We start from the raw sequence: 24,444 nt of genomic DNA, 5'->3' as shown, positions 1-24,444 counted from the left end.
GACATTGTTCTCTTATTTTCCTTTAGTTCCTTAGATTTGGTTCCTATTTGGTATTTTGAATATATTTATAATAGCTCAATTAAAGTCTTTGTTTAGTAAGTCCCAAATCTGGACTTACTCATGGGCAGTTTCTGTTGATTGCTTTTTCTCCTGTGAATCTCCCCTTTCTTTGTATGTCACATTTATTTTCTGTTGAAAGCAGAATATATTAAGTGATATAGTGTGGAAACTCTGGAGATTAGATCCACTTCCCACTCACTCCATCTAAGGTTTGTTATTGTTTCTCTTTGTTGCTATTATTGTTGCTGCTGATATTTGTTGTTTAGTGACTTTCCTGAACTATTCTTTGTTGTGTACAGCAACTGAATTCTCTGCTTGGTTAGCTTCTTCTTGACTAATGACTGTACAGATTTCCTTAAAAGCCTTCAGCCAATAAACCTTCCAGCCTCGCTGAGGAGATCTGTATGCATGTGGGTGATACCTTCAATTCTCTGATGGGAAGTTCATGTAGCTTTCACTTTCTGCTTACACAGAGCTTCAAGGTCACCCAGAGGAAAGGGATTAGGACCTTCTTGGGTCTTTATTGAGCATACACACAACTCTGCAAATGACTGTGCCTTCTAGATTTCCAGTAATATGTCAGAGCTTTTCAAAACTCCATAGAAATATCTCATTTCCATGCTGCTGCTTTTAAGTTGTCTCGTCCACTTCTTAGTAGCTGCAACTGTTATCCCTGCCTACAGCAGTTGCAGTGTTTTTTTGTTTTTGTTTTTGTTTTTTAGCAGTTGCAGTGTTAAACAATTACTGCTGTTTTTTTCCCCACAAATGCCCCCAAGGTGAAGGCTGTTGTCAGTGAGCAAGCCCCAAGTCAGATCGAATAAAGACAAACTGTGTGGAGCTGCCAAACAGGTCAAATAATGACAGTTCTCTGGGGATAGGACTTTTAGGGAGCTCCAAATATGTTCTTCCTCTGCCAGTGACTGCTAGGCTGCAGGTTTTCACAGCTAGCATGATTATGTAGCTCTTGGTTTTCACAGCTACCCTAGAATTGAGGGGAGGGAGATGGGAATAAAGTCCATTAAAATGCCCCAAAACTTGCTGTTCTTAAGAGATTCAACTGTTTTTCTCGAATAAACACTCCTCAGATTTTTGCAAGCCTTTCCTTAATTTGCAGAGTTCTCAAAAGTTGATTTTGACAATTTTTGCTAGTGTTCTTACTACTTTTAAGGAAGAACAAATTTTCAATGGCTCTTATTCTGTCAAATTGGAAGACTGTCCTCTTCTTTTTACCTTCTTTTTTTTTTTTTTAAGATTTTATTCATGAAAGACACACACAGAGAGAGGGAGAGAGAGGCAGACACACAGGCAGAGGGAGAAACAGGCTCCATGCAGGGAACCTGATGTGGGACTAGATCCCAGGACTCTGAGATCACGCCCTGAGCCGAAGGCAGATGCTCAACTGCTGGGCCACCCAGGCATCCCCTTTTTACCTTCTTTTTAATCTCTGTTAACTAGAGTGATAGGAAATGGTAAACAAACTCACACACTGATGTAAGACAAAACATTTCCACAGTATGTGATGAATATATTCTTTTTTCCTACTTTCTTCTTCAAGAATTTCTTTCTTCTTCAGGTTCTTTTTAAAAAGCATGTGCTAGGAAGCCTGTGATGGGTGTTTTGTATGAATAAAAAGATGATACCTGTTCTGATTTCAAGAAAATGAAGAAAACCTTTAAAATGTTAAAAATTAAAACAAAACTATCACCATCACCGCCACCAATCATCTTGCTAGGTCACTTCCCTTAAAACAAAAATTTTAGGACATTCTTCTTGACTACTGTCTAGCAAATTCAGGACTGCTGAACCTCATCATGCCAATATTTAATGTTGCTAATTGAAAAAGAGAGATGCAGATGGCCCAGGAGACTTTTTATCCCCTTTCCATTGCTTAGCAAGGAAGTGGCTCAGGAGACCTGAGTTAGCTCAGCAGAGGACAAGACTAGTACCAGAGAATGAACTCTGAGGCTCCCCCTTGGTATAAAAGCTAGTTCTTTAGCAGGAAGCTCTACTGTTACAGAATTAGCTATATATTTCCTGATTCTTTTCCCTAAAATATAGAGTGTTATGAGATTGGAGTGTTTCCACTGAAACATTTTATACCTGACCTAAGAATACCTCTCAGGGAAACATGTCACTTTAATAATTCTGGGCTTGCATGTTTTGCCACCAAATAACCCTATTTTATAAATACCCTCCATGATACTAGTGGTGTATGTAACAATTTGCACGATGCTAATTATAAGAATTAAACATCAATGAAAGAGGAAACATTTGTAAAATGCAGTTGTATGTCTTCCAAAATCTTCAGAAATTCAAGGACACATATTTCTCAAGTATTTAACTGTTACCTCTTAAACATATGTAATTTCTGTCTTGTCTTTTTCCTGTCTTTGAACATGGAGACTCAGATGAAAAACAAACCCTCTCATTACCCCTATTTATTTTGGACCAAAGAACTTGTCATTCTAGGAAAACTGTCACAGAGGAGAAGAAAGCTATAAAAATGTTCCAGGAACAACAAGGCACATGAATAAGTACTGAGATCAAACATGATAAAGTAGCCTATGTAGGTCAGCTGTCTCTTAGATTGATGCTATGCAGTAAACAGAATTATGGCAACTCGAAAGCCTCATGATTGGTTTTTATATTTGACTCTTACTTTTGTAGGTCTCTTATTTAACATGCTTGAGTTAATATTTTAATACATTGAGTCCACTTCTCCTTTCTTGCTATGTAGACATATGCCTGGGACTTGTTTGGAAGGTATGCCCTCAAAAATGGAAGAGCAGATGGATGCAGTTTGCCACAGCACCCTCAAGAGAGACGTGGTAGGGCTACTTGAAACATCTAACAGGATAGGAATTTTAACTGTGTGCTCTATTATCAACAATTTTGCCAGCCAGCACATTTTCTCTCCAGCATGTCTCCAAATATGACAATGATGCCACAGTCAAAAACAGTTAACATCTCTCCTGCACCAGGAAGGAAGCAGTTAAACAGAGTATGACTCACCTTAGTGTTTGTTATTAATAAAAGAAAAATCTTTGTGATATGAGGAATTAATATTTATTGAGAGCTTTTTATGTGCCATGCATTCATCAACATTATATTGTTATATCCTCCGAATATCCCTGTAAAATGAATTTTATTTCCCCTATTTTCCATTATGGAAACTAAGAGTTATTAAAATTTTATCTGTAGTCTCACAACTAGGAAATGTAGGGCCAAGATATGAAAAACCCTTCCAGATTTGCTTGGCTGTGAAAGCAAGCAGTTGTCACTATATGATGCTAAATTGTAGACATCAACCACTCACAGTGATGCCATCTGACACCCATCCAAGAGTCACAAGACTTCCCCAAAGTGACACCAACTCCTGTGGGTGATAAATCTCATCTAAATCTCATCATTCTAATTGTACAACTTGAGGAAATGAAGGAGATAAAATGTGTTCTTTGATCACCATGTCTTAATTTCTAATAACACAGAATGCTTAAAACAAGAGAAATAAGAGTGTGATGAAGTGCCCTCAGGCAAGGCCTTAAAGGAAAATCCATTAATGGGTCATGATAAGGTTTTGGAACTTCTGCAATTTAGAGCACCTTCCTCACCTACCACACTGGGAGAATTGACAGGCCAGCTCTGCTTGCTAATTACACTCTCTCCCATTACTTTTTATGACTAAAAGATTTGTTTGGTAACCTTCAAAGGCATACTGAAGCCAGTAGGGGATTATTCATGTCCCAGTTCTGGGTATTCAAGACTCTCCTGCTGGGGTGCTGGCTTTGAGTCCCACTGGTATTGACTTAGTTCCTTAATCTCCTAATTAAAAGACAACTTCAAATAATGCTGCACAGCTCGAGGCTTCAGGAAGGACCCAGGGATAGATAGGTTTACCTGAAAAGAAAAAGTAAGGGATAGAGTTTCTCTTTGTGAACCAAAGCTCAGAACAACCTCTAGTCAGTAAAACAAAATGGCAAATAGTATCAGGCACAACCTATAGATCAAAAATCAGTTTTTGTTTGCAAAGCAGAAAAAAAGAAGCATCTGTCCTAGAGTTCTTGGAGTCCTGTCCTGCCTCTTTGCCTTTCTGAATCCTGCCCCCACTGGATAATACTCAAGCTAGCAGAGGGCAATTGACAATCATTCCTTCACAATGAGAAAATAGATGTGCCTATGTTGACACTTCTGCTTCCAACCTAATGATATATTTTTAGTTAATGGTCACAGTTTTCTTCAATGATTGTTATAGGACATCAAGGAGAATATATTAGTGTAATCTTAAAAATATTAAATGTGAGATACTTGAAGATGACGAGGAAGAAATGTCCAGAAAGTACTTGGAGATATATATATATTGGAAGTCACAGTGGGCTGCTGTTGTAGATGTGAAGATCGTCAGTATATACTTGGTTTGGATACAAAGTATGTGCATGGAGCCACAGTTTGTTGGTTAGCCTCTTCCACTGTACCCTTATTGATCATTTCCACCATGTATCCTCAGTTTTAGCTCTAATATTTATCATATCAATACAGAAAACCTCACACTTCTAAAGCTTTACTCATATTGTGTCTGGATTGTTTTTACCTTCTTTCTCTGCCAGATGAACTTTCACTTCCACAAAGACCAGCTTAGACCAACTTCCTTTTGGGAAGTGATTTTCCTAATACTATTCCCAACCCAAACAAAACTGACCCTTTTTTCCTCTGTTCCCATAATGCCTTGTACGTTTTTTCTGTTAGGGCACTTACCACAAAACATTGTCATTGTTTATGAGCTCCCCACAGGTGTGGCCCCTTTAGCATCTTCCTATACCTCTTTTATATGGGTAGAGACAGGGCTGAGTTGACCATCCATATATAGATGGGTTGCCATTGCCAACTTCTTTAAGCAAAAAGGAAAAGACCTTTATTGATGTGTTCATGCGAGATTCGCCCCACAACTGTCCAGCACTTAGTAGGGGACATGATCATTCTTGAATGACCAACACATGGTTATTCTTAAAAGAGCAAAGCCTTGGGAGTCTCTAATGAAGACTAAACTCTAGAGTTGAGAACAAAAATGTCAATTAAGACACAGTCTAGTGATTAACATTATTTTATTCAGGTATTTTGTCTTCTAATTTAGAGACCCATTTTGAGAATTAATCTTTAAAAAAGTCTTAAGTGTATTTTCATATAGTTTTCTCTGTTTGAATCTTTAGCTAATATAGGTTTTTCAGACAATTAAAGATGGTGAAGTAACTTGTCCAGAGGTGTTTTATTTTGCCTTTTTTTTTTTTTTTTTTTTTTACTTGTATTGATTCTTTCCTTCACTACTCTGCAACTTGTCCTCAGGTTTATATCTTACCTCACTGTCCCTCACTTCAGGGGCAGCCACATTTCAGGAATTATGTCTTATCTATAATAGGGCAGTTCTCTTTTATCCTTCCACTGTCAATATATTTGAACTCATGAAGCTCTCTTTGAAGTCAGTGTGAGTCTCATATTTGGAAGCAAGATACTGATGAGAAAGAAGACTCTAAACTGCAGCCCTTTGTAGGAAACTCACTTAAAAACCTGCACTTCCTATGCACCTGGCTTTAGTAAAATACAAGTAAAGGATTTCTTTACCATTTTCATGTTATTTTAAACAAGTCTTGATCTCAGGGAGGTCTACTTTTTAAAGAATTAAAATAAACTAAATGGCTAATTTTTACTTTTTAAGGAAGTGTCACTGAAGTTACGTGACAACTGTATTTATTTTCCTTTACTCAGACTCTTATTTCAAGGATTTTCATTTTTCTTTGAGCCAGAATTTATTTTAACATCCCCACCTTAAGCGTCAAAATAGTGTTATGACTTGAACATGAGAGGCTATTAAACATGGACAGATATTAAAACATATAAAATTTGGAAGCATTTTAATGGTTTCTCAAAACTTTTGATTTTCAACAATAAATGAATACTCTATAGAATTTTAAGCTATTTTCCCCCTCTCTGTGGTGCACCGATGCACAGTAAATGTCTTGGCAAAATATACACAAACCCACCGACAGTCACCCCCAGACATCCACTTGCCTGAGATGATTAGTAAGTGTCTTTTTCTTTTTGCTGAAAGAAGGGTCAGCCCAGCCCTATTCCCTGCCTATAACAGAAAAGGGTATGGGAGAAGCTGAGGGGCTATTTAATGAGGAAACTTCTGGCAATGTAGATGCAAACGATATGGCCTTGGGAACTAGGGGCCAAAATACTGTGCAGAGTGTGGGGGAAAGGATTCTTCCTTTACTCCGTGAAACTTACACACCCTTGAGTGTCTGATCTCCCTCAAGTGGCTTCCAAGATTTTGACAAGGGGCCTTCAGTGAAAGAAGTAGTCTCCCTAGAGGGGTAGAGTGAGGGGTGAAGAGAAGACTTGGAGGTTTCTGTGGTCTTGCAGTTATGCACATGGCAGCTAAGATCCACTGAACTGACATGATCTCATTTGTACCCACAAACTACAAAATAATCAAATTATTGATGTGTTTCCGAACTGCAGTAACTCGCCTTATCTTGGTTCTGGCCCAAACTGAAAATCTTATTGCTGGATTTGATATCTTTGGTCAGATTTAGGGGGCTCTAGAAAGTTGGTTAATTCAATTTTGGAAATTAATTTAAACTTCCAACAACCTATTAAAAAAATAAGACCTGTTAGAAACTATCAACCCTGACTTTTCTGGTAAGAACAGGATCTAGAACAAAGGTGATGGTCATCCCACCTCCACCCTGCTCAGACCCCATGGAGAAGACTCTTCTGGACTGGCTATTAATCAGCAGGGATACATTAAGATTGGGACAGTGAGAATAAGGAGGGCATGCCAGAGGAGGAGTAGCTGAAGGGATTAGAGCTGGTCAGAAAAGAATGATCTTAGGTGGAAGACTATGGGAAACATGTTAATTGCTGCCAAATATTTCAAGGGCTGTCAGCTAATGAGATCCATAATCCACAGACCATAGGACTGGGAACAAAGGATGATTATTGGGAAGTAAGTTGAGCTGCCACAAATGGAATGGGATATTTTAGTAGGTAATGACTTCTCTATCACTAAAGACATTCAATTTGATATTAGATGTCCATTCATCAGAGAGACCGAAACAGGGCCATTGTCAGCTCATATAGTGTCTCTGTGAGAATAGAAAAAGTACTCCCTCTAGATGGATGCAACACTAAGCCAACATGCACAACCAGGCTAGATTTCAGCCTCCATTCATTCCTTTTGCAGGGCGCCCCTACGTAGGGCAGAACCTGCATAACCACACACAGCTGTGTCCATGATCTTAACATGTTCTGCCCCAACAGCAATCAATCAAAAGAGAGGAAGACACACAGAATAAAAGAGCCCTCATAAATCAGAAGGTCAGACCTGTAGGGCCTGGTTGACCTATAGGGCCTTTATGAAAGAACTGATCCTTTAAGCCAGATGTGTCCCTCAAAAAACAGAAATAATTTGGGCCCTTTCGTTTATGATTAAATTCACGACACTTCATCACTGAAATATACAAAGGGTACTGTCACATGCGGAATTTACTTTAGAAGCTATTAAAATGTCGATACTTTTAAAAAATGCTTACTGTGGGCTAGATAATATGTTAAGTACTTGTACAAATTATCACCTTAATCTGCACAATAACTAAGTAGTAGTACTATACTCATTTTATAGAGGAAGTGTAAGCAGCTTGTCTAAGATCATTTTCCTTGGTAGTGGCAAATCTTCTTAATCATAAAACCAAATCATCCTTTTGAAAAAAAGCAAGTTTTTGAAAGCTCTAACTCCACATCATGATTTTGCATTTCAGTAAAATTTTAAGATTTAGAAGGTTGAATTGGTGAAAAAGCCAGAATGTGATATAAATACTGCGAGTGACAATCATCCTTCCTGACCATCTTTCTGGACCAAGCATGAGCTTGGTTTAATGTACCTGGGCAACATTAAACTGAAGGAACGGAGAGGTGGCTTTCAGAAAATCTGCTTGCACTATTGCAACATTAGTTCATTAAAATCTCCTCTTCCCTTGCGTTACCCCGATCACAACAGCTGTGGTGGTTGCTTCCCCCCAGCACTTCTTTTGCATTCATGATCGGTACAGTGGACTTGGCAACTAGTCAACACAGCCATGTGACACATTTTTCATGTGAAATTTGAACTGGGCACTGAAATTGTTCATTGTGTGTCAGTGTGTTTATTTTCACCTCCCCAACTAGGTGGCAACCACCATGAGGGGAGAGACTATGGTTCATACTTTCTAGAAACCACCTAAACTGTGCTTACGCACAGAGCCTTGCATAGAGTTGAGTATCTTACATTGTCCTACAATTTTAGAGTGATTGCAATACATATGCAGCCTGAACTAAACCCATTCTAAGCATGTTTAAGATTTAGAATGAATCATCCAGGAGCCCCTGCTCCGTAAGTGTTTTCATCATCATCTTCCTTGTAAATTGGACCTACGGCTCTAGATGATCAAATCCAATGTCTTTTCCTTCCTCTTCCTTTGACTGCATGCAGTCTCAGACTGAAGTGTTTATGATCTGCAATATCTCCCTGAAACTCTGTGATGCGGACTGCCACTCCCTTCTTTTCTTTAGGTGAAAACCTGTTGTTCTTGCTCAACTCCTACCCATTGACTCCTCTGAGAGGCAAGAGGACAAACAGAATAATCTAGGGCTCTGCAGTCACACTTAGCTGAAAGTTCTATCTCCACTTAGGAAAATTATTTAGCATCTCTGAGCCTCAGTTTTCTGATCTGTAAAATGTAGAGAATTGTACTCATTTTGTAGGATTAATGTGAGGATAAAACAAATTAATTAGATAAAGCATCCAGCCAGGCCCTTGGCCTACCTTGGGTGCTGATAAATTTGCTTTCCCTTTTTTTCTTTCTTCCCTATCCCCTGCCCCTTTATTATAGCCCTTCTTCTTCCTTCCCCTAGATACAGATTTCCCTCTGTATTCACTCCCTGGGTGATCTCACCCATTGTATTCTCCCTGAAAACAGTCCCAACTCTACAGAATTTTCAGTGCTAAAGACTCAATTTAGGTTTTGTTCCTGGATTTTCAACAATAAATAACGTGTTCCAGGTTCACAAAATGTCTGTTATCTCTCCTCATCTCCCTCTTTTCAAAGAAACTTGCTTCTTTTTTTTAATTTTTTTTTAATTTTTATTTATGATAAGTCACAGAGAGAGAGAGAGAGGCAGAGACACAGGGCAGAGGGAGAGGCAGGCTCCATGCACCGGGAGCCCGATGTGGGATTCGATCCCGGGTCTCCAAGATCACGCCTTGGGCCAAAGGCAGGCACCAAACCGCTGCGCCACCCAGGGATCCCAAGAAACTTGCTTCTAATAGTGCCAGAGGCATGCAGGAGCAAAACGTAAGCCACGCTGTCTGCCCCCACCCAGCTCTGCAGAGTACTCTGCAGGACCTCTTAAGAGACCAGCATCGTCACCTCCCACCTGCATGACCTTGCTGGTCTGCATTTCATCTCTTTTAGCCAGTCTTGCTCCTTGTCCCTGGATTGAGTGTCTCCAAGCCATAGCTCCAATCATGTCACCTCCCTGCCCAGTACTCTCCAACAGCTCCCCATTGCCTGTGACTAAGTTTTGGTCAAAGCTTTGATCAAAGCCTCCACCTTTAAGCCTTGACCTTTTCTTTTTAATTCCCTACAACATGAATACTGTGCTCCCACCAAAGAGGATTACTCAGTGTTCCAAGAACACAGTCTGTACTCTGTCTATGTCTCTGTTCCTGCTGTTTCCTCCTCCTCTGGTGTTCTCCTCCTCACCACCCCCGGTCTCTCTTTGCCAAACTCTTGCCCATCCTGAAAGACTCAGCTTAAAGGTTTTCACACTTGTTGATGAAACTAGTCCCTTCCTTCAGGTGTTCACCAGTGGCCCTCCGCCTCTCTTCTGCCCCAACCATTTCTTCCCTGGTCCCCCACGGTCTGGCTGGTGGCAGCTCTTCCGCCCAGCGCACTCTAGCTCAGCACTTTCCACACTCTTCTATCCCAGACCACTTTTTAAAAATTGTAGAATGGAATAAAGTACACAGACGGCACAGAGCAAGTTAACAGACCAATTAAACACTGCATGAAATGAGCAGCATCCAGTCACACTCTTTTATAAACTTAGAAATGGCTTCATCAAGTTGGCTCCTCCTATCAGTTGCGTTATCATGTTTCCTCCTATATTTTGCTTTCATTGCAGCACAACATAAAATGTCCCTTCTTACGGTCTAATGTCACAAAGAAGACAAAACAAGCACTTTGTGTTGCCTTTTTGTTTGTTGTAGAAAATAAAGGCATCCTCTTATCTTTGAAGTCCTCAGTCCCCTTATTTCTTTGCTTAAGGCACCGTCTAAGAAATACATGACTCTGATTTTTAGTGCAACTTCCACTTCTCAGCCAGAGATTGAGAGAGAATAAATGGATGTGTTAGCAGTGTTTAATATATGCAGGAAGGGATGAATAACATCCCAAATATATGTTACATTCACCAGACCCAGAGCAGCCATTGTTACAGATGACATCCACTGACAGTGCTAGAGAATGCCTGCACCTCCCACTTCTTCATGCATCTGGTGGCCTCTCCGTGCCACAAATTCTCGGGATGGCGCAAATTCCACACTGCAGCACAGTGCTGCATAGTAACAATGACCATTAACTGTGTTTAGTGTTATTCTTACATATAAGGCAGTTCAGATTAAAAAGTCAATAGAGCCCTTAACTATTCTTGCTGTGGTACACTCACTTATGTGTGCTGGAATCTAGGGTTCCACAGAATGTAGTTTGGAAAATATTGCCCTAGTTATACTTGCATTACTTATGTAATTCCAGTTATCATCTGCCAAGCCACGAATCTCACATCTTCTACCAAAATTTTCCTTGACATCACTAATTTGAACAGTATTCAGTTTTGCATTTCCATAGCTCCTGGCAGTGCTCCATATGTAGTTGGGGGAGAAATGATAGAAAGGAAGGAGGAAGAGAGTATGGAATCTGACTAATTCTTATGCCATTTCTGTAAAGTTGATGATTGTAGTGAAAGCTATACAAGGGGAAGTTCACAAAACCATTTTGCATAAAATTCCTGTTCAAATCAAATATGGATATAATTTAAATTATTAATGCTAGGGGTCAGTAGAATGAAAACAGGTTTTCCAGTAAGATTTTGTAAGTAGGAAATGTATTTTTGTTAAAGTCTGAGACATACCACAAAAGTAGTTAGTGATTATTGAGATTACACATGGGCTAGGTCTGCTGTTTTGCTGCATTTAAAATTTTATAAACTAATATATTTGCTGATTTTTCCCCACTCTGAGGTTTAATTTTTCCCTATGTCAAACACCAGTCTGCTCAGTTAAGGGATGTGGGCTGAGTAAGTCAATGGAATTTATTATTTATTAACCTCCTATTGTCAATTCCAGTCATCACTTGACTACTGACTTTATGTCTGTCTGCTTTGGCCTAAATACAACCTAGAGTTGCTCTCTGGATCATGGAAAATCTAATATTTCTCCCAATAGATTTGATTATTTTACATTACAGCAGATAAGTTTTTTTGAAGTAGCTACTGATAATTACCTTGCTTTTCTGTGACTCAAGTCACTTATCCCTTCTTAAGGGGGATAGATAATCCTATTATGATTATAGTTTTATGAGATTTACTTTTAAGCAAACTTACATTTCTCTATTTTCTCACTGCCTGCTTTGGTTTTGATAGTTTCAAAGAAAGCATGGAGAAATCATCATATTCCGACTGGCTCATTAATAACAGTGTTGCCGAGCTAGTGGCTTCCACAGGCCTTCCAGTGAACATCAGCGATGCCTACCAGGATCCTCGCTTTGATGCCGAGGTAAGAGGAATTCTCTGGTTGCAGTCTTAAGGTTCACTTGTCACACTGGTGATGGTTTGCTCATTGAAGCATAAGAAGGACATCATATATATCAACAGGTTTTGGGGTTTTTGTTTTTGTTTTTTGCATCTTTCCTCTGTGATCAGACTTAGCATTGCCTGCTGTTGGATAACAGGAAAACCTCCTCTCTACTCTCATTTGTGGCAAAATGGGTATCTGTTATTTATTTGTTTAATGCTCTTTTACAATTGGATACATTTTATATTAAATGTACCCATATACAGGTACCCATGCATTAAATCACGAACACTATATTAAACATAGTTTGTATTAAACTATGGAATAGTTAGTAATAAAAATGTGTATATAACATCATTATTTCCCAACAGATGCTAAAACAACTACTGTGTCTTTTAAAATTGTTCCCAAGAAATGGTAAATTGGCTTGTGTTATTGTTTAATGTTAATTTTGCAGGCACATTGTGCTATATATATATACAGAATATAGTAAAGTGGTATAGGTTCTGACTTGCAGATGTTTAAATTCTAAGTAGCTACAATATCACACAGATAAATTTACATGAATTTATAAAATCTGTGTCTGTGTGTGTATTCAATAATTTACATGTTTCCTATTCTAGACTGCCAAGCTAAGATCTAAAGAGTAGCAGGAGTTTTTTGGCAAGGAAGGTGAGGAGATGTGTTCCAGGCAAAGCTGAGAGAACACAGGGGCTGGGGTGGAGAAGTGAGGAGCTGAGAAGGGTTAATGCTGCTGAAAGCTCCAGGGAGATGAAGCTGGAGAGGGAAGCAGAGGCCAGATTGCTCCAAGACTTTGAACGCCATGTTAAGAAGTTTGAGTATTTGTCCTAGGCAATGGGGAGCCAGTAGTTGGGTTTTAAATCAGGGAAATGCAGAAGTTGTATTTTAGAAAGATCACACCACCTCTGTGGCTATAGCACGGAGGACAGGTTAGCAATAATAGCTGAACATTTAAGTGGAAATGACATCTCTGGAGATGGACAGGGATCCCTTCAGCCCCAGTCTCCGGACTCCACAGTTCTCTTCCTCAGGCCTGCTCTCTGCTGTCCCATGTCTGGGGTAGGACATTATGTGACAGGAGGCTGCAATCTAAACTTAACTTCGAACTTCAGTCATGTCATCTTTGCGGATCTCTGCAGGAAACTTTTTAATTCTCCAAAACTCACCATCTCTCTGTAGCTGCCTGGAGCTTTATTCCCCCCAGGCCATGTCCTCTAATAGTTTCTATTAATTCTTGAGCATGGAGCTCAGCTGCTCCTACCTTGCAAATCCTTTCACAAACTCCCAGTCTGGGTTGGGTATCTCTGCAGCATCTCCCTCAGCTGTCCCAACCCTGAGCCCCTTGTAGCTCTCTTCAGTTCTGATGCATTATTTCTGAGCTTTGACTTATCTTCCTTGGGAAACTACACAGTCTGGAGCTTCTTTAGCTGTCTTCCTTTGTGGGAAAATATCACCAACTTGGTTCTGTGGTTGGCAGAGCAAAAATGATTTCTAGAGGTCAATATTTGTATACTTTAGCATTACGATTGGGTTAGGACTGATTTGGCAAACTTGTGTTTGCCATGTTTCTTTCTTCCTTGCTTTTAGAGAAAGAATGCTGAAGAACAAATATCTAGACGGTTTTATGAAGGAATGCTCTCAGTATCCTATTAGTAACATCAGTAAGAGCTGAACAAGCTGAAAGGCTTGCTATGCAGAAACATCATTCGTTGCCAATTCCTTGTTGCCAAGTCATCATATTAGATTAGATGTCAAGGGATCATGGTTGATTCTTATCTCAAATTTCAGTGCTAAATTTGGTATGGATTACTGTTATTCTGCTCTTAGCTTTGGACCATGAAGTCAAATTTTGGGGAAAAGAAAGAATCAACAAATTACACCACTTAAAAATGTTGGTTACTAAGCCATATGTAAAAATATAACAAAACATGAGGCAGTGAACACTTGCCACCCAGTTTAAGCATCTCTACCTTGGAGAATGACATGCTGGGTCATAGGTTTCAACATCTTTGCCTTTATCAGGGAAGGAAAAATTCTCGTCCAATCATCACTCATTTTTTTTTCTTATGAAAAGCAACACAATATCTCAAGAATACTTCTTACTCATACAATTTAGTGATCTTGGATAAACCATATCCTTATGTCTACAGACTCTTACCACATCTCTTCCTGATTAGTGAGACAGCCATTCCACATTTTCCCTGCACTCACAGCCCATTCCAATAAAGCAGACTGCTCCACTGATCTATAAAAAGAACAATGTGGACTCGTGAGCAAAAATCCAGCAGTTATTTCTGTGGGATCAGGCATAAAAACTTCATGCTTTTAGCCAGTAGTTAGAAGCAATGATGTCTGAAGACAGTAAACTATGGTAGGTTAAGCAGTGACTATTTTGTGAAATCACTTTCTACCCTCTGATAAAATAAAGCATGTACTTAGTTCAACATTATTTCTTGGTTTTCCACCTAAAATGCTTTCAATCTGCTATATACCTAGTACTAGATTTCAAATGCAAATCTGAAGATGCATTATATATGATTTTTACATGGTCACTTTGCATGGTATTGGAATTTATTTATTTATTTATTTATTTATTTATTTATTTATTTATTTTTAAGATTTTTATATATTTATTCATGAGAGACACAGAGAGAGGCAGAGACACAGGCAGAGGGAGAAACAGGTTCCCTGCGGGGAGCCCGATGTGGGACTCAATCCCAGGACCCCAGGGTCACGACCTGAGCCAAAGCCAGATGTGTAACTACTGAGCCACCCAGGTACCCTGATACTGGAATTCAAAGTTACTTTATGTTTCCCTTCTCATGCTAAGGGGAAAAAATTAGAAAGGAATTAATCAATGCAGATGGAGGTGAGAGAGAGAATTCTGCCTAAATGCAGGCACTTAGTAGATATTTCCTGCGAATGTGTGTGTATGTTGTAGTATGTGTGTGTGTGTATGTGTATGCGCATTATGTATTACTCCGGGAAAAGCAAAATTATTTATCTGCTTAAGCCTTCTCCCTTCTCAAGTACATTTTGCCTCAGTGACAGGAGTCAACTGTTTGTTAATAATGAATGAGACTCCAGACTAAGCCGCCATGCTAAGAGGCTAAGAGGCTCCAACCTTCTCCCCATGAAGCCTGATGTAAGATGGTATAGATCATAAGATAAAGACAACCATTTCAGATAATATTTTTTATTAATGTTTTAAGTATTTTCCTCAAGATAAAAAAAAATATGAGAAAATGAAATTCTGGGAGCCTGGGTGGCTCAGCGGTTTAGCACCACCTTCAGCTCAGGGCATGATCCTGGAGACCCAGGATCGAGTCCCACGTCAGGCTCCCTGCATGGAGTCTGCTTCTCCCTCTGCCTGTGTCTCTGCCTCTCTCTCTCTCTCTCTCTCTCTCTCTCTGTCTCTCATGAATAAATAAATAAAATCTTTAAAAAAGAAAAAAAGAAAATGAAATTGCTTCATTCTTGCACTAAAAGTAATTCTGGAATCATCCTAGAAATAGAGGGTAACTTTTAGAACTGTATTGTCTTCCTACAAAGGTTTGAGTCCTCTCTTCTTGGTCTGCTATGGATCCGTAATTTTTATCGGTGATCATAGCTGAGTATTTATTTATTACTGGTAGAATATAAAGAAATTTTTTCAGTCCAGGATTAATTGAGTATCTCCCAGAGTTTTCTCCACTGGAAAAAGTGCTTGCTTTTTGGTTCTCTACACTCACTAACTTCCTTGAATAGTTTGAAGCTGGTTAACAAGAATGATAATTTGCAGAGTGGTAGCATGGGTAATCCCTTTCAAAGCATTTCCTATTTTTCTTACAGATTTTCTCAACATATGTCTATACAGTAAACTTAAATCTGGGGATCCCTGGGTGGAACAGCGGTTTAGTGCCTGCCTTTGGCCCAGGGCGTGATCCTGGAGACCCGGGATCGAATCCCACGTCGGGCTCCCGGTACATGGAGCCTGCTTCTCCCTCTGCCTGTCTCTCTCTCTCTCTCTCTCTCTCTCTCTAATAAATAAATTTAAAAAAATAAATGAACTTAAATCTGCCAGAAATACATTTTCCTGAATAATGGTATCTATCCTCAGTTTCTCAATGGTTCAGTGGCTAATTCTGACAACCTGAATTCTCTTTACTGAACATGAAGAAGGACCCCAATTCATCAGACCATGTAGTGTCTGGGATAGAACACCCAAAAATGAATTGGCTTTATTCTGGGGTTTCATGCTATAGGTGTGCAAACTTTCAGTTAATAGGAATATTAGTGATTTCCTTAATTTACAGATGAGGACACAGAGCTGGAGTGTCTTGTCTAAGGCCACACAGCTTCCTCAAGATAGGGCACAGAACTAACTGGACTTTCTGATTCCTAATTCAATTCCCTGACTGGCTTCCTATGTGGACCAGCTGCGGAGGGGCTCCCTGGGCAATGGAGCCCACTCCATCTTTCCTCTGTCCACAAAGGCACATGAACGTTGGCCAACAGACGTACCTTTTTGTCCTGTCTGCTCCACTCACCTGTTGTGTCATCTTGGGCATACTACTTGCATATGTATTGTAACATGTAGAATTCTATATAAATATTTTGTAAATGATGCAATCTTATATAAATGTCGGTGAAGATATTCATCTGATTAAGAACTAGTTTCTTCTTTTGGGGTGGGGACAGGTTGGCAGAAGCAGGTCCTTTTCTCTAAATGCAGGGCCTTTTTACAGAGCTGCAGACCAGCAGACCTTGATTATAGACAAGACAACTTCAATTCTCTTCATCCACAGACACAATGGGAAAGGAAGAGGAAAGTCTCTAGCCAAAGAGGGGAGTTAAAAGTGAGTGTTGACAGTAAAGAAGAGATGGTGGCACTAATCTGAAAACCTGTAGCTCTTCAAGTCAGCCAGGTCTCTGCTTGTCTTCTCAGAGGAGGAACAGTAACAGATGTTAGTTACAAAGGTGGTGAAAGCTGGATGCATGTCCCATGGCCTTGGGCTGCCATGGAGAGATGATCACCATATCCTTTCCTAAAGGAGCCAGCAATATGCAGACTTGGCTCTTCACAGGAATGGCCAGACATCCAGGGGCCAGATTACTAAGGCACATTAAGGATGATCAGATTTCAGGAGCCAGCCACACTGTCCAGGTCGAAACAATCCACCAATCTTTAAAACATAGCTGAAAAGCCAGTGACACTGGTATATCTCAAACACAGCCCTGTTGCCTGCATTCAAACCACAGTATCAGTTAAGGCAATAGGTAAACTCCAAAATCTCCATGGCTTGACACAAAAGGAGTTTAGTTTTTTGCTTGTGCTAAGCCAATGGACACTCCTGATCATTGGCACTGCATAGGGAGGTGTTCCTTTCCCCATCAATAAAATTGTTTAGCAACCTGTGATGAATGACTCATCCAGTAAACCATCTTGTAGAGTCTTCAGATCACTAACTGAGTGCCAACCCCAATACGTCTTCTCATGTGTATTTGGTAGTTTCTTCTCCAATTTAGACCAACATGAGAAGCTTGTCAGCTTGAGGATTCATGATGCCAGTGGCATTCTGTTAATAAGAGAGAATTTACCCTACCAAGCTTTGCCTTAGCTGTTCAATTAAAGTGGAAACTAGATTTCCAATTTCAATGTCTTTCCTACCTTATAATAACTCCAGGGAAGTCCTTACAAATTCTGCCCAAAGATATGCAGCAAGAGAATGACCCTTACTTTGAAATCTCAGTTTTGAAACTGTTGGTCTTCCTTTTAATAAAAACTACAAAAGGATGTGTTTCATGTGATAGAAAGCCCATCCCAGGTGCTGCCAGGAGCCTGCTGTGAAGGCTATGGGGCAAGTAATCATAGTTGTCTACCTGCTGAGTATTCTCTTTGTGATTGTATTAAATATTTAATGGAGTTCCCTCCCTGTGGGAACAGAGCAACTCAGAGGGCAAGGCACAGTGATTACTTGCCTTCTGTCTGCCTGTTTGAGTTGACTCCTAGGAGTGGCACCTGCTGAGCTTGATAGTCTGCATGGTTTTAAGGCCAAACTCCTTGGTTTATGGGTGGAAAATGATGATGGAATAGTTATATAAGATACCCACAGAGCCAGAACTAAATTTCTGAGCTTTAAATTCTACAACCTTATGAAGATTGCTATATATTCTGTCACATCCTCCATGGAAAGAATGGAAGACAGAAGACAGAAAAGATATACCTGATTATTTTATTTATAGCAGCTCAAAAAACCCTCATGTTCACAGGTTATTGTGTAGATGGGTTTTGTAGTTTTGCTCATCATTTGCTCCTAGGAAAGAGGAGGCCCACACTCGGCTCCTGAAAACATGGACAGAACACCGTGTGTATTAATTTTCTATCGCTCCATAACAAGACACCACAAATTCAGCAGCTTAAAACAAACATCCACTTCTTATCTCACAATTCCCATAGGTTGGAAATCTGGGCACGGCAGAGCTGCATTCTCCACTCTGGGGTCTCAGATGGCTAAAACCAAGATGTTGGCCAGGTGACATTCTCATGTGGATTTTGGCACTTTTCAGAGCTTATTCGGGTGATGATAGAATTGAGTTCCTTGAAGTTGTAGACTAAAGTTTCCATTTTCTTACTGACTGCTATTAAAAGTTCTCTCTCAGCTCTTACACACTGCCCTTAGGTGCTAGTCATGGCCCTCTCACAACACAGCACCTCACTTGCTCAATGCCAACAGGACGTTGGCCGTGACTGAGGCTTCCGTGATGTCAGGAGTGACTCACGTAATCACAAGAGTGGCTCTCCCATCACCTCTGCCACATAATGTAGCCTAATCAAGGAAGTGATGATCCTGTCATAGTTACAAGGCCTGCCCACACTCAAGGGGGGGATGGTACCAGACTTGTACAAAGTGGAGGGTGGCAGGTTGGAATCTTAGAGGCCATCTTTAGAATTCGGCCTACCACTCTATGATAATGACTACAATTGCATCCACACAAAATGTCTCTATGCCATAGGACCTTCCATATGTCCTGGTATGGAAAAATATCCATGAGGAGAAAAACCACAAAGAAGTATGTATAGAATAATGTATAGAATAATATATGTGCATATATATACACATATGTACATATATTTTTCTAATAGAGCTCCTAAATCTAACATGTCCAAAACAGAGCTCACAATCTTTTTTTCTCCCAAGCCTGCTCCTCTCTCTGTTTCCCTGTCTCTATTAAGGCAACACAATTCTTCTTGATGCTTATGACAAAAATTTTTATAGGCATCATCCTCTCATTTACACATCTAACTCATCAAGAAGTCCAATTGGCTCTACTTGCAAAATTTATCCAGAATCTGACCACTTCTCACCGCTCAACTGCTACCAACCATGTCCAGCCACCCTCATCTCTGGACTATTTTTCATGGCCAGAGCCTCTTAATCTCTGCCCCTCTATATGCTATTCCCTATACAATAGCCAGATACTCTTAATTTTTAAGTCATATCATGTCACAACTCTGTGCACAAACTCTTCAAAGTCTCCTTATGTCACTAGAGTAAAAATCAAAGTCACAATTCTCTTAGAGCTTTACAATGCCCTACACATCTGGCATCTCCTTATCTGGCCCCAGCGCTGACTTCTACTTCTCCAGCCACACTAGTCTATTTATTCCTAGAACATGCTGCTCACATTTCTACTGCAGGGCCTTTGCACTGGCCATTCTCTCAGCTGAAATACTCTTCCCTCAATAGCTGTGTGGCTTAAATCCTCACTTCTTAAAAGTCATCTTTCATTTTTTTTAAATTAATTTTTATTGGTGTTCAATTTACCAACATACAGAAAAACACCCAGTGCTCATCCCGTCAAGTGTCCACCTCAGTGCCCGTCACCCATTCCCCTCCAACACCCGCCCTCCTCCCCTTCCACCACCCCTAGTTCGTTTCCCCGAGTTAGGAGTCTTTATGTTCTGTCTCCCTTCCTGATATTTCCCAACATTTCTTTTCCCTTCCCTTATATTCCCTTTCACTATTATTTATATTCCCCAAATGAATGAGGACATACACTGTTTGTCCTTCAACGATTGACTTATTTCACTCAGCATAATACCCTCCAGTTCCATCCACGTTGAAGCAAATGGTGGGTATTTGTCGTTTCTAATTGCTGAGTAATATTCCATTGTATACATAAACCACATCTTCTTGATCCTTTCATTCATCTTTCGATGGACACCGAGGCTCCTTCCACAGTTTGGCTATTGTGGCCATTGCTGATAGAAACATCGGGGTGCAGGTGTCCCGACGTTTCATTGCATCTGAATCTTTGGGGTAAATCCCCAACAGTGCAATTGCTGGGTCGTAGGGCAGGTCTATTTTTAACTCTTTGAGGAATCAAACAGTTTTCCAGAGTGGCTGCACCAGTTCACATTCCCACCAACAGTGTAAGAGGGTTCCCTTTTCTCCGCATCCTCTCCAACATTTGTTGTTTCCTGCCTTGTTAATTTGCCCCATTCTCACTGGTGTGAGGTGGTATCTCATTGTGGTTTTGATTTGTATTTCCCTGATGGCAAGTGATGCAGAGCATTTTCTCATGTGCATGTTGGCCATGTCCATGTCTTCCTCTGTGAGATTTCTCTTCATGTCTTTTGCCCATTTCATGATTGGATTGTTTGTTTCTTTGGTGTTGAGTTTAATAAGTTCTTTATAGATTTTGGAAACTAGCCCTTTATCTGATATGTCATTTGCAAATATCTTCTCCCATTCTGTAGGTTGTCTTTTAGTTTTGTTGACTGTATCCTTTGCTGTGCAAAAGCTTCTTATCTTGATGAAGTCCCAATGGTTCATTTTTGCTTTTGTTTCTTTTGCCTTCGTGGATGTATCTTGCAAGAAGTTACTGTGGCCGAGTTCAAAAAGGGTGTTGCCTGTGTTCTCTTCTATGATTTTGATGGACTCTTGTCTCACATTTAGATCTCTCATCCATTTTGAGTTTATCGTTGTGTATGGTGAAAGAGAGTGGTCCAGTTTCATTCTTCTGCATGTGGATGTCCAATTTTCCCAGCACCATTTATTAAAGAGACTGTCGTTCTTCCAATGGATAGTCTTTACTCCTTTATCGAATATTAGATGACCATACATTTCAGGGTCCACTTCTGGGTCCTCTATTCTGTTCCATTGATCTATGTGTCTGTTTTTGTGCCAGTACTACACTGTCTTGATGACCACAGCTTTGTAGTACAACCTGAAATCTGGCATTGTGATGCCCCCAGCTATGGTTTTCTTTTTTAAAATTCCCCTGGCTATTCGGGGTCTTTTCTGATTCCACACAAATCTTAAAATAATTTGTTCTAACTCTCTGAAGAAAGTCCATGGTATTTTGATAGGGATTGCATTAAACGTGTAAATTGCCCTGGGTAACATTGACATTTTTACAATATTAATTCTGCCAATCCATGAGCATAGAATATTTTTCCATCTCTTTGTGTCTTCCTCAATTTCTTTCAGAAGTGTTCTATAGTTTTTAGGGTATAGATCTTTTACCTCTTTGGTTAGGTTTATTCCTAGGTATCTTATGCTTTTGGGTGCAATTGTAAATGGGATTGACTCCTTAATTTCTCTTTCTTCAGTCTCATTGTTAGTGTATAGAAATGCCATTGATTTCTGGGCATTGATTTTGTATCCTGCCACGCTACCAAATTGCTGTATGAGTTCTAGCAATCTTGGGGTGGAGGCTTTTGGGTTTTCTATGTAGAGTATCATGTCATCGGCGAAGAGGGAGAGTTTGACTTCTTCTTTGCCAATTTGAATGCCTTTAATGTCTTTTTGTTGTCTGATTGCTGAGGCGAGGACTTCCAGAACTATGTTGAACAGCAGTGGTGAGAGTGGACATCCCTGTCTTGTTCCTGATCTTAGGGGAAAGGCTCCCAGTGCTTCCCCATTGAGAATGATATTTGCTGTGGGCTTTTCGTAAATGGCTTTTAAGATGTCGAGGAAAGTTCCCTCTATCCCAACACTCTGAAGGGTTTTGATCAGGAATGGATGCTGTATTTTGTCAAATGCTTTCTCTGCATCTAATGAGAGTATCATATGGTTCTTGGTTTTTCTCTTGCTGATATGATGAATCACATTGATGGTTTTACGAGTGTTGAACCAGCCTTGTATCCCGGGGATAAATCCTACTTGGTCATGGTGAATAATTTTCTTAATGTGTTGTTGGATCCTATTGGCTAGTATCTTGTTGAGAATTTTTGCATCCATGTTCATCAGGGATATTGGTCTGTAATTCTCCTTTTTGGTGGGGTCTTTGTCTGGTTTTGGAATTAAGGTGATGCTGGCCTCATAGAACGAATTTGGAAGTACTCCATCTCTTTCTATCTTTCCAAACAGCTTTAGTAGAATAGGTATGATTTCTTCTTTAAACGTTTGATAGAATTCCCCTGGGAAGCCATCTGGCCCTGGACTCTTGTGTCTTGGGAGGTTTTTGATGACTGCTTCAATTTCCTCCCTGGTTATTGGCCTGTTCAGGTTTTCTATTTCTTCCTGCTCCAGTTTTGGTAGTTTGTGGCTTTCCAGGAATGCGTCCATTTCTTCTAGATTTCCTAATTTATTGGCGTACAGCTGTTCATAATATGTTTTTAAAATCGTTTGTATTTCCTTGGTGTTGGTAGTGATCTCTCCTTTCTCATTCATGATTTTATTAATTTGAGTCTTCTCTCTCTTCTTTTTAATAAGGTTGGCTAATGGTTTATCTATCTTATTAATTCTTTCAAAGAACCAACTCCTGGTTCTGTTGATCTGTTCCACAGTTCTTTTGGGTCGATTTCATTGAGTTCTGCTCGAATTTTAATTAACTGTCTTCTTCTGCTGGGGGTGGGGTCTATTTGTTGCTTTTTCTCTAGTTCCTTTATGTGTAAGGTGAGCTTTTGAATTTGAGTTCTTTCCAGTTTTTGAATGGATGCTTGTATTGCGATGTATTTCCCCCTCAGGACTGCTTTTGCTGCATCCCAAAGATTTTGAACTGTTGTATCTTCATTCTCATTAGTTTCCATGAATCTTTTTAATTCTTCCTTAATTTCCTGGTTGACCTTTTCATCTTTTAGCAGGATGGTCCTTAACCTCCACGTGTTTGTGGTCCTTCCAAACTTCTTGTTGTGATTAAGTTCTAATTTCAAGGCATTATGGTCTGAGAATATACAGGGGACTATCCCGATCTTTTGGTATCGGTTCAGACCCGATTTGTGACCCAGTATGTGGTCTATTCTGGAGAAAGTTCCATGTGCACTTGAGAAGAATGTGTATTCAGTTGAGTTTGGATGTAAAGTTCTGTAGATATCTGTGAAATCCATCTGGTCCAGAGTATCATTTAAAGCTCTCGTTTCTTTGGATATGTTGTGCTTAGAAGACCTATCTAGTATAGAGAGAGCTAGATTGAAGTCACCAAGTATAAGTGTATTATTATCAAAGTATTTCTTCAGTTTGGTTATTAATTGGTTTAAATATTTGGCAGCTCCCACATTCGGGGCATATATATTGAGGATTGTTAAGTCCTCTTGTTGGATAGATCCTTTGAGTATGAGATAGTGTCCCTCTTCATCTCTCACTATAGTCTTCGGGGTAAATTTTAATTTATCTGATATAAGGATGGCAACCCCTGCTTTCTTTTGAGGACCATTTGAATGGTAAATGGTTCTCCAACCTTTTATTTTCAGGTTGTAGGTGTCCTTCTGTCTAAAATGAGTCTCTTGTAGACAGCAAATAGATGGGTCCTGCTTTTTTATCCAGTCTGAAACCCTGCGCCTTTTGATGGGGTCATTAAGCCCGTTCACGTTCAGAGTTACTATTGAGAGATATGAGTTTAGTGTCATCATATCTATTCAGTCCTTGTTTTTGTGGATTGTTCCACTGAACTTCTTCTTAAAGGGGGATTTTAAGAGTCCCCCTTAAAATTTCTTGCAGAGCTGGTTTGGAGGTTACATATTCTTTCAGTTGCTGCCTGTCTTGGAAGCTCTTTATCTCTCCTTCCATTTTGAATGAAAGCCTTGCTGGATAAAGTATTCTTGGTTGCATGTTCTTTTCATTTAGGACCCTGAATATATCCTGCCAGCCCTTTCTGGCCTGCCAGGTCTCTGTGGAGAGGTCTGCTGTTACCCTAATATTCCTCCCGATAAAAGTCAGGGACTTTTTTTCTCTTGCTGCTTTAAGGATCTTCTCCTTATCTTTGGAATTTGCAAGCTTCACTATTAAATGTCGAGGTGTTGAACGGTTTTTGTTGATTTTAGGGGGGGATCTCTCTATTTCCTGGATCTGAATGCCTGTTTCCCTTCCCAGATTCGGAAAGTTTTCAGCTAGGATTTGTTCAAATACGTATTCTGGCCCTCTGTCCCTTTCGGCGCCCTCGGTAACCCCAATTAAACATAGGTTTTTCTTCCTCAGGCTGTCAGTTATTTCCCTTAATCTATCCTCATGGTCTTTTAATTGCCTGTCTCTTTTTTCCTCAGTTTCCCTCTT

At 39.9% G+C, this 24,444-nt stretch overlaps 1 protein-coding gene across 1 annotated transcript in view; it reads left to right on the top strand.

Moving 5' to 3' along the window:
- PDE11A (phosphodiesterase 11A) overlaps positions 1 to 24,444 on the top strand; it is a 381,245-nt gene that overhangs the window by 172,722 nt on the left and 184,079 nt on the right. Inside the window, exon 6 of the mRNA XM_041722472.1 lies at positions 11,794 to 11,926. Coding sequence (XP_041578406.1) covers positions 11,794 to 11,926 — 133 coding nt within the window. The remainder of the gene's footprint in view (positions 1 to 11,793; positions 11,927 to 24,444) is intronic.

This window comes from Vulpes lagopus, chromosome 11, assembly GCF_018345385.1.
Source record: "Vulpes lagopus strain Blue_001 chromosome 11, ASM1834538v1, whole genome shotgun sequence".
Classification (NCBI taxonomy): Eukaryota; Metazoa; Chordata; class Mammalia; order Carnivora; family Canidae; genus Vulpes; species Vulpes lagopus.
This window is presented reverse-complemented; position numbering and strand designations above follow the sequence as displayed.